General features: G+C 38.6%; 1 protein-coding gene across 2 annotated transcripts in view; it reads left to right on the top strand.

Moving 5' to 3' along the window:
- Positions 1 to 9124: 9124 nt before the first annotated feature.
- LOC131696477 (protein numb homolog) overlaps positions 9125 to 15584 on the top strand; it is a 33469-nt gene continuing 27009 nt past the window's right edge. The window contains exons 1-2 of one of the 2 annotated variants that reach the window (XM_058991264.1): positions 9125 to 9390; positions 13538 to 13679. In XM_058991264.1, coding sequence (XP_058847247.1) covers positions 9317 to 9390; positions 13538 to 13679 — 216 coding nt within the window. In that variant the 5' untranslated portion in view covers positions 9125 to 9316. The remainder of the gene's footprint in view (positions 9391 to 13537; positions 13680 to 15584) is intronic. The other variant, XM_058991265.1, reaches the window with a different exon arrangement.

Below are 15584 nucleotides of genomic sequence, written 5' to 3'. Positions count from 1 at the left end.
AGTATGGGGTCTAGGGATTTTACTATGTAGCTATTTTTTTTTTTTTTTTCAGTTGAATCAGTTCAAGTAAAAGTCTAGAAATTAAAAAAATATTCAGAAGTTATTCAGCAAATATTGATTTACATATTTTCAATGAGCTGATATATAGAGGTAAGTCACTAAAAAAAGGCAAATATACAGGTGGGACGATTCTGTTATTGTAAAGGCGCTGTGACGTTGTCACGTGAAAAATCAGCCCCTCCCCCTCGGCGACACATTCCTTATGAAATGTTCCTCTATTATGATTAATTATTAGCCTTTACACAGTCTTACCAAAATACTATAGATAACTAAAAGCAACCGGTGTGATAACCGTTTCTACATCCATCATCTCATCATCCTAACACAGAGAAAACTGTTCAAAATGAAACGTTTGTTTGCAGACTGTTTCCATTGTTTCCATGAATTTCTGACTGAGTGCTTTATGTCCTGGATGTCCAACCCAACCCAACTCAGAAAGCAGAAATGCAGAAACGTTAACCTGTTAACGTTTCTCTCGTGAGACTGGGTTGCATGTCTAAATGCTTTTAAGTAACACTGAAGCCAAGTGGAAACTATTTTAAACACAATTAAAGACGGTAAGTTTACCTTTGGTATTATAGTAAATAAACAAGATACAATAATGGTAAACAATGTCCCTGATATTTTCTTATCTTTGTTAAACTAATTAAAGGCACCAGCAAAAATGGGTACTTGCTCAAAAGTAAGATTTCAAATGATTTTTGACAGATTCTATAGAAAACTAAAGTACTTTTGTGGTACTTGTCGTGTAGTACTTCTCTGGTACTGTAGTACTTTTTTAGTATGCCTTTAAACCTTTGTAATGCTGGTCCTACTACAGAAGGTACTGGTTCTGTCATTGTATTGTGTATAAAGTGTTGTTTAATACTTGGCACTTTTCATCTGAATTACTGCAAGAACCAAGCAGTAGCACAACCACGTGGCTCAAGGACATGAAGCTGAAAACTCAGTTTTACAATGTATGTTTTATTCTGTAAGAAAATGTACTATTTTTCAGTTACTTTTGTAACTGTTGAACACCTACAGACTATAATAAAACATTACTTTCACTCGCAGTTTTTCGCTATTGTTACCTCAAGAAGACACTAGACAAAATATTAAAACAGAAGCCCTTTTTATTAAATGATAAAATGTAACATATATTTTATTAAATGATAAAATGTGACAGTTCAATTCACTTTCAATATGTGCAGTCGATTGCCTCGACTGCCTCGACGTTTGCACAGGTGTTTAAATGCTTGACTGAAACGTCTGCCCGTTCCAGGAATTCCTTCTTTATTGCATCTACAATAGTATAAATGCAGCTGATTAATGGAACCCTGTCACATTGAAAATGAAATGCCAATTGAAAATATTACTGAACAGTGCGTAATACAAAAGGAATGTTTTCGGCCCTTTCAAGGTTTAATTGAATGTATGCATATAGCAGAAAATACATTGTGTTTATTGAAAAGGGACATGTTTATAAAATGCAAAGGAAATGGATCAAAACTGAAAATATAGAGATAAGAGTATATAGATTGGCAAAAATAAACAATTGCCTGTGGCTGAGAGTTATGTGCCAAACGTTTTTATTCAAATACTTATATTTATTATAATAATAATAATAATAATAATAATAATAATAATAATAATAATATATTTTCCTCGATGATGAGGATTTAAAAATAAATAAATAAATAAACGTTTGGCAACGAGACAGAGGTTTGACTCTTTTTTTTTTTTTTCTGTTGTATTCGCAGACATTACCAATGACTTCATTTTTTATAAACTTTATGCTCGTACAGTTGCGTGGTTTCCTGCAACTAAATAAGTCATCACAGTGGCGTTCTTTCAATTATTTGTCCATAAAGTTAATTATTACCAGTGGCAGAGCAAAAGCAATAGTTGATTTGAGTTTTTAACACAACTGCAAACTAAAAGGCAGGTAAAACGAGAGGCTAGATGGGATGCGGTAGTGAAATACTTGTCACATTCTGACGTGTTTCCAAATTCGCGATTCATTTTAGAATACATTTCGGCACACCAAAGCTCGCTTTGTTGCATTTTGGGATAATTCTGTATTATGAAATGCATCAAGTAGCCTATTCTATTTTGCGGTGGTATACCAACATCTGTACAAACAAACACATACATGCATATGTATTTCTTGTGTGTTGATTACTCATTTAAAAAAAAAATGACAACATAACTCCCCAACAAAATAATCGTTAATATCTTAAAAACATAGCTGCACTAACGTTAGCTTCAACTGCACAAACGAAGTAGGAGGCAGTGTGGTCCAGTGGTTAAAGAAAAGGGCTTGTAACCAGGAGCTCCCTGGTTCAAATCCCACCTCAGCCACTGACTCATTGTGTGACCCTGAGCAAGTCACTTAACCTCCTTGTGCTTCATCTTTCGGGTGAGATGTAATTGTAAGTGACTCTGCAGCTGATGCATAGTTCACACATCCTAGTCTCTGTAAGTCACCTTGGATAAAAGCGTCTGCTAAATAAACTAATAAGTTTGGTTCAGTTCCGACATTGTCGGGGGGCTGAGTGACGTCACTGCCCTAAAATAATATTGTTAATATCTTAGAAACAATAATAGCAAACACGTTAGTTTCAACCGCACAAACCGGCACAAACGAATGAGACAAGTTTGGTTCAATTCCGACATTTTAGGGGGGCTGAGTGACGTCACTGCCCTAAAAAAAGAATCGTTAATATCTTAAAAACTATAGCAGCACGAACCGTTTGTTTCAACGGCACAAACCGGCACAAACGAATGATATATGACTCATTGTTTGTGCTGTTTGTAGGGGGGGCCAACTTCACGGAGCTAGTTTAGCGTGGTGTCTGTCACATCTCCAGCATGGTGAGGCTTCACCTGCTCCCAGTTCTGAGCAGATTTAATGCCTGGTGGGGTTTCCTCAAGCCTTAGTTTTCATCTTGTTCTAAATCCCATGGTTAAAAAAACAAACAAACACTGCAAAAAAGCTTGCAACTTTATTTTCAGTGTCTAAGAAAATGCAAAATCAGACTATGATTCTTTCGGTCAACTTCGATTATGGATGTTGTCCTAGAAACATGTAACCCTTTTGTGCCAGTTTCTTTACAAAGGTACATTTGAGGTACAGCAGTGACTTCATATTAGCAGGCTTGTATAAAGCCTGAATGCTAAGTGTGTGGATGGGCATGATCTCGATTCAGTGTATTAGCCACCACCATACTTGTCACAAGGTGGGGGCTGCTGTTTGTTGGCAGTTCTTGTCCCTGTACTAAGAGTCACTAAGCATTGTAATGAAGTTTGGCTCGAGTTCAGATACAAGACTTATTTCTCATATTTCCTTCCTTGAGGTTTTGCTTGGGCACTGCCCCTGGTTACACCCCACTCTGCGCTGTCAGGAGTGCTGAAGTGTGGATTGGTGGGCTTCTTGATTTGCCTTGGCAGAACTGGGTTGTGATCCAGTTGAGCTGTCGCCACGCTGAGCCCTGCCTGGTCCTGCCAGCTCAGCAGTGCTGGACTTCGGCTTTGTGTTTTTAGAAAGGGTAGCTTTTCTGATCATCACAGAAGGACGGATGTTGCAGACATTTTCTCATTCTCTGCCGAGGTACCCAGGGCCTCCTTTGATGTAACTCGACTCGGGTTTATAAAGTTAGGTAGGAGCAGTACATGGCATTTTTTTTTTCTGCTGAACAAAGTATAATTTATAAAATTTGCTGACGGTTTGAAGTTAAAGTTTTCCGTTTCAAGTTTATGTATTGAAAGCTATACTGGGAGAAACTGGCTGTATAGGTAGTTTATTGTAGCAACAATATTTGGGTACATTTTTTTTTTATATTGCTGGTAAAGAATCTGCTGACTTTATGTATGGCATGACTGGTGAGTGTGAGTGTGTGTGTGTGTGTGTGTGTGTGTGTGTGTGTGTGTATATATATATATATATATATATATATATATATATAATATTTCTGGTAATAACTGTTTCTTTACAAGTTTCCTGAAACAAATGTGGATCATTCACACTATACAGTCTAAAAATGAAGGAAACATTACACCGTGTAACACATTTTTTTTATTTTTTTTTGGTTCCTGGGTAGTAAGTGTTATTTCTTAATTGCTCAAAAGTATAGAAAATGGCTATTATTCCCCACAAACTTTGCTTTTGTGACCAGGACAGTGATATTTTGAAATGTACCTATTTTCCAGAACATTCCAGATAGATTCAGTGCTGAGTAAACTTGGAGTAACTTCTAGAACTTTCTAGAACTTTCCAGTAATATAAATAGTAGTATAAATACAGGGGCCTTAAGCCCACCAGTTCAGTTTAGTTCCAGCTGCCTAAGTGGATACATATCTGCATTTTTCTGAGATGGCATCAAGAGGCTGCAAGCACCCGGCAGACGCATTTTGCTATGTCTGCGGCCAATTTATCAAGACAAGAGCGAAAAAGTACTCGGTGGAAACATCTGCTAAGATGTGTGAGGCCTACAAGGCATATTTCGGCATGCCTGTCGGGGATCAAGACAAACCCTGGGCACCTCATTTCACCTGCGAGCACTGCAAAAAAACTCTGGAAGGTAAGATGGACAATTGTTGCTCGGAATTTTATGTTATAAAATGTGTTAATTTTTAAAATTGTAAAAGTTTTTAATTTTTAAAATGTTTTACAATTTTCAATGTTCTTGAAAAAATATATCATATATGAAAAATGTTGAGAGAATCTCTTACACATTAGTCATGGGTGAAATAAATGTATTTTTGTAGAATGGTACAGAGGGGAAAAGAGAGCCATGAAGTTCGCTATCCCAAGAATTTGGCGGGAACCCACTGACCACTCAAGCAACTGCTACTTCTGCATGGTGGACCCTTCCAAACGTCGGACTGGCAAGAATGCACCTGCTATCACGTATCCGGACCTTCCTTCATCCATCGCCCCGGTGCCACACTGCCACGAGTTCCCCGTACCCACTCCTCCGGAGAGAGAGCAGCCGTCTTTAGAAGAGAGCAGCAAGTCAGAGAGCGAGGAAGACGTTGTAGATCCAGATGACAATTTCAGAGGTGGAGCTGAGGAGAGAAACCCATACTACCCCAACCAAAAAGACCTCAACGACTTGATTAGAGATCTTGGTCTCACCAAGTCCAATGCCGAGCTTTTGACGTCTAGGCTCAAGCAGTGGAACTTGTTGGATGAAAGTGTGCAAGTCGCAGATCAGAGGAAGCGATCGGACCACAGATAAAGAAGATCCTGGAGTGCAATGAATTCCCCAAGAAGCTCACTAGTAAGGAGAAAGCGGCTTGGAACAACTTTGTCGCAGTGGTTCGGGGCTTCCTGGGCAATCACAAGGCCGAAAACTATGTGGAGCTGGTTGAGACTCTGGTGAAGAACTACGGCACAATGGGCTGCATCAAGGTTAAGTCCCTCAAAGTCCATATCCTTGATGCTCATCTTGATAAATTCAAGGAGAACATAGGAGCGTACTCGGAGGAGCAAGGCGAGCGCTTCCACCAGGATATACTGGACTTTGAACGCCGCTACCAAGGACAGTATAACGAGAACATGATGGGAGACTACATTTGGGGGCTGATTCGTGAAAGTGATTTACAGTATAATCGTAAATCTCGAAAAACTACTCGCTTCTAAATCTTTTGTAGTCATTTTTGAATTACTTTATTATAAATACATGTTAATTTGGATTCATATGTTGTTTTTTTTTCTGACTTTATGTGAACGAAAAGACCGTTTTGGAAATAGGTAAATTTCAAAATATCACTGTCCTGGTCACAAAAGCAAAGTTTGTGGGGAATAATAGCCATTTTCTATACTTTTGAGGCATAAGCAATTAGGAAATAACACTTACTACCCAGGAACAAAAATTGTATTACATTTTATTGCATTCCATGGTGCTGATGTGATGATGTTTTCAATAAAATGATTTAAAACTTTAGCTGTCTTCTGTGGGAGATGACATAGTGACCATGGTCAGTGAGTCGCATTCTTATGTTTTCAGGAAATCTGTTCAACGTAAAGCCATGCCTGCTCCAAAAGTGGAAATGAAGTGTAGATAAACAGAAAGGAACTTGGTAGAACTGATTTTTATTAGTTTAGGGACACAGCGGGGATAAAGCAGTGAATTGTGATACTTCATGGTACAGCACCCTGATGCAGTGGTGATTCCAGAGTTGGCTTTATGCTGACATGCTTACTTGCTATGGAATAAAGCCAAATTCTCCAGCTGCTCCTCAAGTCTTAATGATAAATTACACAATAAACTAAGCACCACCTGAGCCCATTCTTTTACAGCAGCGAGTCCATTCTATCTCTCTCTTCTTCCTTCCTGCTATAAATACACTGCTGGGGTTCCATGTTCAAGTGTAAATATAACACGAGTGATTTGGCTGGGTCTGTAATTACGGTGTCACAATGAATAGGCTGCACTGCTCTCTCTGGGCCCTATTAGCACAGCAAGGTTGGAAAATGTTTCTATTTTTTACTGGTGCTACAGTACATGCAGTAGGTTCCCATCGGAGAGGTGCTGGGTTGATTGGATGCCCTAGAAGTTGGCCTGATTCGTGCAGTGTTTTTGTATGTGGCTCTTCAGGTATTCCTTTGAGTAGAGCACCTGCTGAGATCTTTTTTTAGATAACTGTATGTTTGAGTTCTAGAGTTTTAATGAAGCTCTGATCCAGAGAAATGCCCCATTTGTTAAGAATGTAATATCCAGCCAGAGAGCGTTTTGATGGAGCTGTTAACGTTGAATGTTATTTTTGATTTTTGTTAATCAGTCAAACTAACTTTTATTCAACTATGTCAATTCAGTTGAGAATAAATTGCACCTAATCGCTAGAAAATGGCATGTAAACAAACGGCGAAATGCGCTGCTGTTTCTCTTACAAAAAGTTGGAAATTGTTTGAGCTCTGAATAAAACCTAAACACAAGTCACCGAGCAATTTTGTGTTTTCTGTTCTGGTGAGCTGCATCACCATTCTGTTAATGTTGTGCATGTCTTGAATATTGCTCATGTACAGGTATTCATAATTCATCTAGAGCTGCTGCTGCATTTAACGTGTGTCGCGGTGCTGTGTAAATTTAGTTTGACAGTTTATTAACATTAGTTTGTCTCTTACTTTATTATTATAGTTTATTAACATACTTGCCTATTGCTTTTCTCTTACTTATTCTATTCATTTAATATGTTGATGCACGTGCGTCAGGAAAAGTAATACATAAATATTTATTTATTTATTTATTTATTTATTTATTTATTTATTCATTCATTCATTCATTCACGTTGTGTCTGATGGCTAACAGTCTTAAAGAACACTTCACCTATAAGAAGAGACTACTCTGCTATATTTGTATTTATTTTTAATATCTAGATAAAATTCTGCAGGTGCAGTGTGGGTAAACATCTGTGGTTTTCTTTTGAGTTTTAGAAATAGGGAGTTACATAAAGCAAGGCTTTAAAGTTCTTATCTTGCTCAAACCTCCACGAGGCGGTGAGGAGGAGGAGGAGGAGGAGGGAGAGGAGATCAAAGCTTCCCAGTACCTTTTAATATTTAAAAGGGAAAATAAATTGAATCTATAATATAGTTACAAAGGGGACCTTGTCTCTGTTTCAGGTACAGTGGGATCAACGAGTTCTGTTTTTTAAATGTTCTAAAATATAAGCACTTGTAGATAGACAGGTTTATATACTGGTAACTATTAAAGGAAACTCCAAAATAGCTTATTTTCTAAATGGTTAAACTACATTGAGATAGAACACAGGTGGGCATTAATCAAGTCTGTAGTGTTACAATTCAGCAGTGACATTTCACTGATATAAGCAAATAGACATTTTGTTTCTATACTGGTAACTGTTTACTGTTTTCACTAAGAGCTTTTATTTTCCAAATGTGCTTACAAGTCAATGTGATGAGGGAAATGTTTCAGCACTGTGTCGCTGGGTGCAGTACCCTTTTCATATGTGGTGTGTGTACATGTCCTATTGCCTGCAGTATACTGATTGCCTTCACACAGGGCCTTCCAGTCCCACAAGGAATTTGGGACCCTACCTTTGTGGGAAGGAGGTTCTGTTGCAGTCAGATTTTATGGGCACCTCCCTTCCTTGACCTTTTTCTGCCCTTTATTATTAGTATTAGTATTAGTTTGACTCTGAGTCACACGCAAGGAGAGGGGTGAGGAGGGTGGGGGACTCCAGTGGAGTTGTGTCTGCAGAGGCTGGCAGGGATAGGCCACCTTTTAAAAATAAATCTGTTTCCTGTCGCAAGGGGAGTGGGGGGGGGGGATTGTTGGGGAGTATAGAAATCCAAACAGTCCTTTTAAAACATTAGCTTCAAAATACATTTTAATTGCTTGCATATTTAATTTAAAAGTTAAACCTGGCTACTGTAGGCTATATGTATTTGTCTAAAATAAAACCAGCCAATCAATACTTTGCACCGACAATAGCAACCGGGCACCATCACTTAAATAGTATTGGTAGTTCTAAACATTTGAGCATTTATTACATTTAACATATTGGCTTTTTAAAAGGGCCTGCAGAGGTAGTGTTTGTGTCAAGAGCTGATAAGCTGTTCTGTACCATAGTGTTAAATCGCAGCTAAGCCATTGACCATTGACTACAAGACAGGACAAATGATTTCAAACAGGGTCCCAGCCTTGAGCAAAATAGCATGGATGGTAACAGTCGTGTTAAATAAAATGATAGAAGTTTCAGTCTTGTTAAACGCTTGTGTGCAGTTGTTCCTGTTTTGAGAGTGTTGGCTGTTCGAGATTAATCTGTAGGGAGTATCAGTGTCAGGCCAGTGGCACAGCAGGAATCCTGTCCCTGTCTGAGAGAGCCTTGGGGCCGCTACACTTCACACCAGCCGGGATTATGTAAGTAACACTGGAAATGTTTCAATTAGTAAAAGCTTTGGTATTCCAGCCCTTGCCTTTTTCCTCTCATGTGACCGCCCTTTGGTTTAATGGAATTCCGACCTCATTGTAAAGGTTAAATCAGCTGAATCTGAGCACTGGACTTTGGAGTCAACGTAAACATGTCCATTGTGTTCAGAGAGCAGGAACTGAACAAGCAGAGGTGGCGGCACTATTAACTTGCTTGGGATTAAACACAGATTTCCTTTGTTGAGATTGAAGGGATTTTTATTTAAGAACTCATTTTGTATGTTTTCATTTTCTTTTATCGCCAATGGATTGCTTTCTCAAGTACACACGTACCGATGCCACTTTAAAAATAAGAGGATAACCGAATTCTGCTGTCATGGATGAAGTACACATGTGATACTGTTTCTGTGCTCTGCTGCAATATACCAACTTCATTTGATTCCTTTCTTGGGAGGTTAGTACAAAGTGTTCCAGTCTCCACATTTAGGGTGTTTTAATTTGATATCTTTAGCTATTTAGGGCTGGTACTGTACAGTATGTGTGCACCATGTCTCTTGTTAAACTTTTAGTGCAACAGAGCAACAAGATCACGTTTCATTTTTATTGGAGAAACTTGAGTCTTGAGGGTCTTGGATACAGTAGACTTACATTTAATGTAAGGGTACACCACTATTCAAATTGAATCTATTGTAACAAAATAGATTTTCGAGAAACTGAGATATATATTGGAACAAAAAGCATGGCTGTGAAAATGGTAATGAAGTTTTTTTAATAGTAGGATTTTAAAATTCTCTGCAGGGCTACACCTGTTTAATGTTTATACACCAGATGGCATTCCCTGAGAGGCTGCTGCTTGGCTTGCCATGCCCTTTGACCCTGTGGTTGCAAGTCATTTCATCTCTACAGTAGCATGTATTCTAAGATGAACTTGGTTTGCCTAACTGTACTGTGTTTCATAGATCCCCAGATGGGTCCATGGTGGCTTCATCAGGGTCTGGCATAGTGCAGTGCACTATTTCAGCATATTCCACTGCATGGCAGGTGTATTCTGTTTAACAGGTATTCATCATGTATGCCTGTACTGTAATCCCCTGCTGCATTCACAAAATACTAACCCATGGACATGCAAGGACTGTTTTGTATTCCTTTGCAACCGTAACAGAATAGAAATGTAAACGCACCACTATCTCATTGCTCTGGGTCAGTGTTAGTGCTCACTTCAGTGTGCCAGGTCAATGGCATTTGACATTGAGAAAGGACACTTTAAGTACAAATCAGTCTACAGTATTCTAAATAAGTAGTAACATTTTACTGAAATGTACAACTTTATAATATTGTCACAATGTGCTCTTGAAAAATAAACCCATTGTGAATTTGTGTACCCTGCCTTAAAGGAATTGTATTGCGTAGAGATTCATTGTGCAATTAGGTTTCAGAAGTCTGCGTGGCAAAGTCATTCCTAACAGTTACTGTCAGCAGTCCAGTACAGGGGTCACCTGATTATGTCTGCATGTACTGTTTGCATACTAAATATAAGCCACTTTATTACAGTGGCATATTTGTTTTGGTGATGTATCTCTTCACACAGTCTCTGTATCACAATATGTATCATAGTGCTGGGACAAACATGGCATTTTATGTTCGGATATCATGATTCAGACAAGTATTTAAATATTAGTTAATTTGCAAAACACTTTTGGAGCCATTTTATATGTAACAGTACATAAAGTAGACACTGCAGGGCTTTTTCATAATCCCTGACATTGTCATGTCTTCACAACAAACAAAGTAGTCAGACACATTTTCATAAGGTAATAACATTACTTTTATTAACTTCATTAAACACTTTGAATAAAATAAATGTGGAAAAGGGGGCGTTGTGCGATTTGTGAAGAAAAACAACACTATTTACTATTTTTTATTTTGCTTATGTTACATTCCACGTAACAAAAACTAGGATTGCCACATGAAAGAAAAGCAAAACAATGATCACAATACGACACATTTCCTTTGCAAGATGGGCCAGTGTTGCAAAACGTGAGGCATTTTGGAGCGATGTTCCTGATCTGTATCGTATGGCAAACAGTGACGGACCCCGATTTGACTTGCTTCCCAAATCTGAAGCAGAATCTGAACGTTTATGTAGAGATCACTGTTCGGCAGCTTGTGCTGTGCGTGCATGCTAATGTGAACTCTTTAAAATGTTTGACAACCACAGTAAATAGAGCACCAGGAGTGTTGAGCTGCTTTTTAGTTTTTTGTTTTTTTTAATATAGAAATCCCACGCAGGCTATTTTTCAATTTTAGAAACTGCTGTGCACTGTTTTACAACCTTGCCAGAATATGCAAGGCAAAACACGTTGTGATATGTATGTCTCATTTCTATTAATTGCGTAATTTCTGTTTGTTCGGATATTTGGCCCAGCACTAATTTATCATGTAAGGAAGTTTCAATTGATACATTATTTCAAGCCTACCCCCCTTTTTGGATATAATCTGTGATTTGACACCCTAGCAGAGGTTTCATCCTTTAATTTTATACACTCAAATATTACTAAAACTAACCAGGTGTTTGTATACTGGACTATACAGTCAGTCATATACATTAGAGAGGGTTCCTACTACCAGTTTGAAATGTATGTCCAGTAACACTGATACTTGGTAGATTTCAGTGAATTTAATGTTTATGTAATATAAGACTGAAGGATCACACCTCTGACCTGTGTAATATTTATAATAAGGAAACTACAGTAGATAAGCCAGGAGCTAATTGGTAGAATTACCAACATCTGGGCTTTGCGTGTTGGGTTTGCTACTTTGAGGTTCTGCTTTACTTGTTGAAAATCACAACTGAGTTAAACCTGGAAACACCCACAGAGTTCAACAGGAAGTAACGTCCCTGACACTGGTGGCAGGAAAGGGTTGTGACACTGGCAGCAATCTCAAATACAATCCTATAACAGTGGAAATGGTAACTACTTGAATATCAAATGCTGTACATGCCAACATATGGCTTTAATATAGAAAGCCATGCTTGCACACGCTTCTTGGTTTGAAAATATAAAGGATTTTCAGGGTTAGAAACTTCCACTAGTTTTGGATTTCTGAACTGCCCTTGTTTTGGTATATTATTGAAGTCCGCTTTTGCCAGGAGTTTGAACAGTCGGGTCTCTGGTAAATCTACTCTGAACTGATCACATGAATAAGTCTCCCCTGCATCTGTAGGTTAACTCTCAAGAGTTGGTGCAGCTATAAGGGAAGGAACAATATGTTTAATGGGTGGCTCAAACTCCTGGCTACTGAATCATTTAAACAATACATTTCATTGGTGGTATTTTGGAAAGCCAGGACTGGGTGCTGGGCTAGTGAGTTTCTAACACTGATTTGGAGGGAACTGACCTGAAACCACACAGAGGAGTATAGTCATGATGGCATGCTTGTTTCAGATTTGCTGTCTCAGGATGGAACAGATCGGTTTACAAAGTAAATGTTTTCTAAACACACAGATTGTATTTTAGCCTTTGCAGCTCAATATAGTAAGTGTGAGCACTGCTCTGCTGTGCTGCACTGCGGTACGCGCTCATTGTTTCTGAGGAAGATGAATTTGCACTGATCTTGAAGGGAGAAGATGCTTTTTTTTCCTTTTACAACCACGACTAATACTAAACCAGCGCGTTAAGACATGATGTGACCTAAATATAAAAAATACAAAATAAATGACTCATCGGGGGAGAAGTGCTGCCAGGCTGTCAGTTGGTTCGGGAATTGCTTGTTACATTTTGATGTTTCTGAATTTCAGAATGATGAGACCATGGCTTTGGCTATAGTAGTCTCCTTTCATGGTTTCTGCAGAATCTGTCCCCCCCTTGCTAAGGTGTGTGTGATTGTGTGTGTGTGTGTGTGTGTGTGTGTGTGTGTGTGTGTGTGTGTGTGTGTGTGTTTTGGTTTTTTTTTTTTTTGGATGTCGTCTTTTTTTTATTTTAGTGCTGTTTTAAAAGAGGAAACACAATCCCTTCTCCACAGGTACTAAACACAGATGAGGTAGTAACTGGAACCTGTTTAAGCAGGCAGGCTAACAGCTCTATAACGTCTTGTTCGACAGTGAAATTACAGAGCACATCAGTGCAGCTGAGCTCCTTTTAGCTTTTTCATTTGCTTAGCTATTGTGCGACCCTCTGTTATATAGAAATTGTCTTGAAGAGTTTCAGTAATATAGGCAGGATTGAGATGCCCCAAATTCTTTTACAACAGTAGTTATTAAACATACGTTTTCCTGACTTTATACATAGGACAGTTAGGAGGACCTACTTTTTATCATTGGTGAGGGGTCTGTGGTCCAGTGCCGTATACAGGATCATCTATCTAAATAGATGGATGTACTATTGATACTCATTGATCTTTGTATGTAAGTCTGACAGCAAACACAAATAATGTAGGTACGGGTGCCTGTATCTCTTTCACAATTGACTGTGATTGTTTGTGTATTTTACGGTATTTGTGTTTTAATTTGACACTCCTGTCTCTGTGGCAGTGTCTGTGGAGACGGAGGTCTTTGAGAATCTCTAGCGTGTTCTCATGTCTTGTTCCCCTCTCCCCTGCAGAGGTCAGTGCTCCGCGATGAACAAGCTACGGCAGAGCTTCCGCCGGAAGAAAGAGATCTACGTGCCGGAGTCGAGCCGGCCGCACCAGTGGCAGACGGACGAGGAGGGCGTGCGCGGCAGGAAGTGCAGCTTCGCAGTTAAGGTGAGCCGCAATAGCATTCTTCTTGAAATGTGGACTAACACAGACTTTGAGGTTGGTCATACATCCCTATATGGGAATCTTGAATTACAAGCTTGATTAGCCACAGTCTATACATAACAAGGTCAGGTGTCACTTATTAAACTCATAGTAAAACCAGGAATGGATCAAACTGCTATGCAATGGGTGGGAGTCTTATTGTACTGAACCACTTAGGCAGGCAACTTCGTATTTTCACCAGGGACCCAAGATGGAGTCATGACTTTTTGGTTTCCATATAAGAGCTAACACTCAAGATATTGCCTTTCCTACTCTGTGCACATTCTGTGATTCCCAGTCAAGTTAGATTGTGGATATTTACCCAGGATAGCAACTAACTGCACTGTGTGTGCGTCAGCACTGAAGGAAATCTTTTTAGGTACGGCTCAGTCTAATTTTAGAAACACAAAGTATGTTTGTATGTGATCAGAACTGAAATATTTATTGAACCTTTTTTTTTGTTGTTGGAGCTTCAGCGTTAAAATAATAAATGTGATTTTAGAATTGTACCAGTGGGTAGACTGTTTCCAGTTACTGCTGGTCAGTATTATCATGCTGCACTGTACACTCTCGTGTGCCGTCTCTGGAGACCTTTGGAAGCCAGACATGACGTTTCTGTGGGCTCTCCTCCTGGGGCAATCAAAGATTCCACATTTAGAGAGAGAGAAGTAAGCATGAGGCGCACAGTTGATTGAAATGATGTTAATGCTTTCCTTTTTATTGACATTTTGCTGGGGTTTGTTAATTCAGAGACGAGACATGCAATCTGTTCTTGATTGAGTAATCTGTGATTGCTGTTGATTGGAGCTATGAATCTCAGACTGAGGCTGAATGCTACTTTATTTTAGTTGAATGTCTGTGACTGCCCCAGATAATCTGCCAAGAGACAAATTTATTGCCAAAATCATTTAGCACTTTGTAGGCTCTTGCGTCCTATTGCCTTCTGATTAATGATGATTTAATATTCAATGCTTACAAAATGCTTACTGTAATGCTTTTCATTTTCTGCAAAATTCAATTTAATATTCATAATGAGTATTAGATCAGAACTGTAGCTAACAATAAAACTGTTCCCATTCAGTTCTGAAAAATATGAAATCACTTATTTTATAATAAAGTATAATGCTTGTGTACATCAGGGATGGGAATCAGACTCACATTGCATAGCAGTTTGATCCATTCCTGGTTTTACTCTTGAGTTTAAGAAGACACACCTGAGCTTGTCACACTCCCTGTTCCACATTCATTTGAAGTGTTTGAAGTTAAAACGTGATGTTATTACTTTATGAAAATGTGTCTATGGCCGCTTTGTTGTGAAAACAGGAGAGATTATGGAAAAAAAACACCTGTCTATTTTGCACTGTTTTTACCTGAAATACAAATTTTACAACTTTTAATAGTGTTACATAATGACTTTGAAAACATGTTTTGCTGCAGGGAGAATAAGACTACCTCCCGGCTAGAAGTGTAAATGCATCCCAGGAAATATATATATAATTTTTTTTCAAGACTATTACAGATTTCATGCATCATAGTTTGCAGTATATTTATCGTGGTTAGTAGAGGTTTAAATCTTCTTGTATCCTTTTCCAGCTTTATGACAAGAAATAATTTTCTGCCTAAGGTCTTCAGATAGCTCTTTACTTTTTCCCATATTGACTTATTGATGATGACAGCAATCATCCCCATGCCTGAACCTTTTATACTCTCGAAGAATGTTCACCTACAATCCAGCATTTTCTAGACTGTGTTTTCTAGAATTAGGTTCTGCATTATCATATTGAAATTTCTGGCACCGGCCCTTGTAGACAACACTATCATAGCATCAGTAGTGGTTAGGGCTCTGGACTCCTGACCGGAGGGTCGTGG

The sequence above is a fragment of the Acipenser ruthenus genome, chromosome 18, assembly GCF_902713425.1.
Source record: "Acipenser ruthenus chromosome 18, fAciRut3.2 maternal haplotype, whole genome shotgun sequence".
Taxonomy (NCBI): domain Eukaryota; kingdom Metazoa; phylum Chordata; class Actinopteri; order Acipenseriformes; family Acipenseridae; genus Acipenser; species Acipenser ruthenus.
The sequence above is the reverse complement of the archived record's forward strand: the minus strand, read 5'-3'. Positions and strand labels throughout refer to the sequence as shown.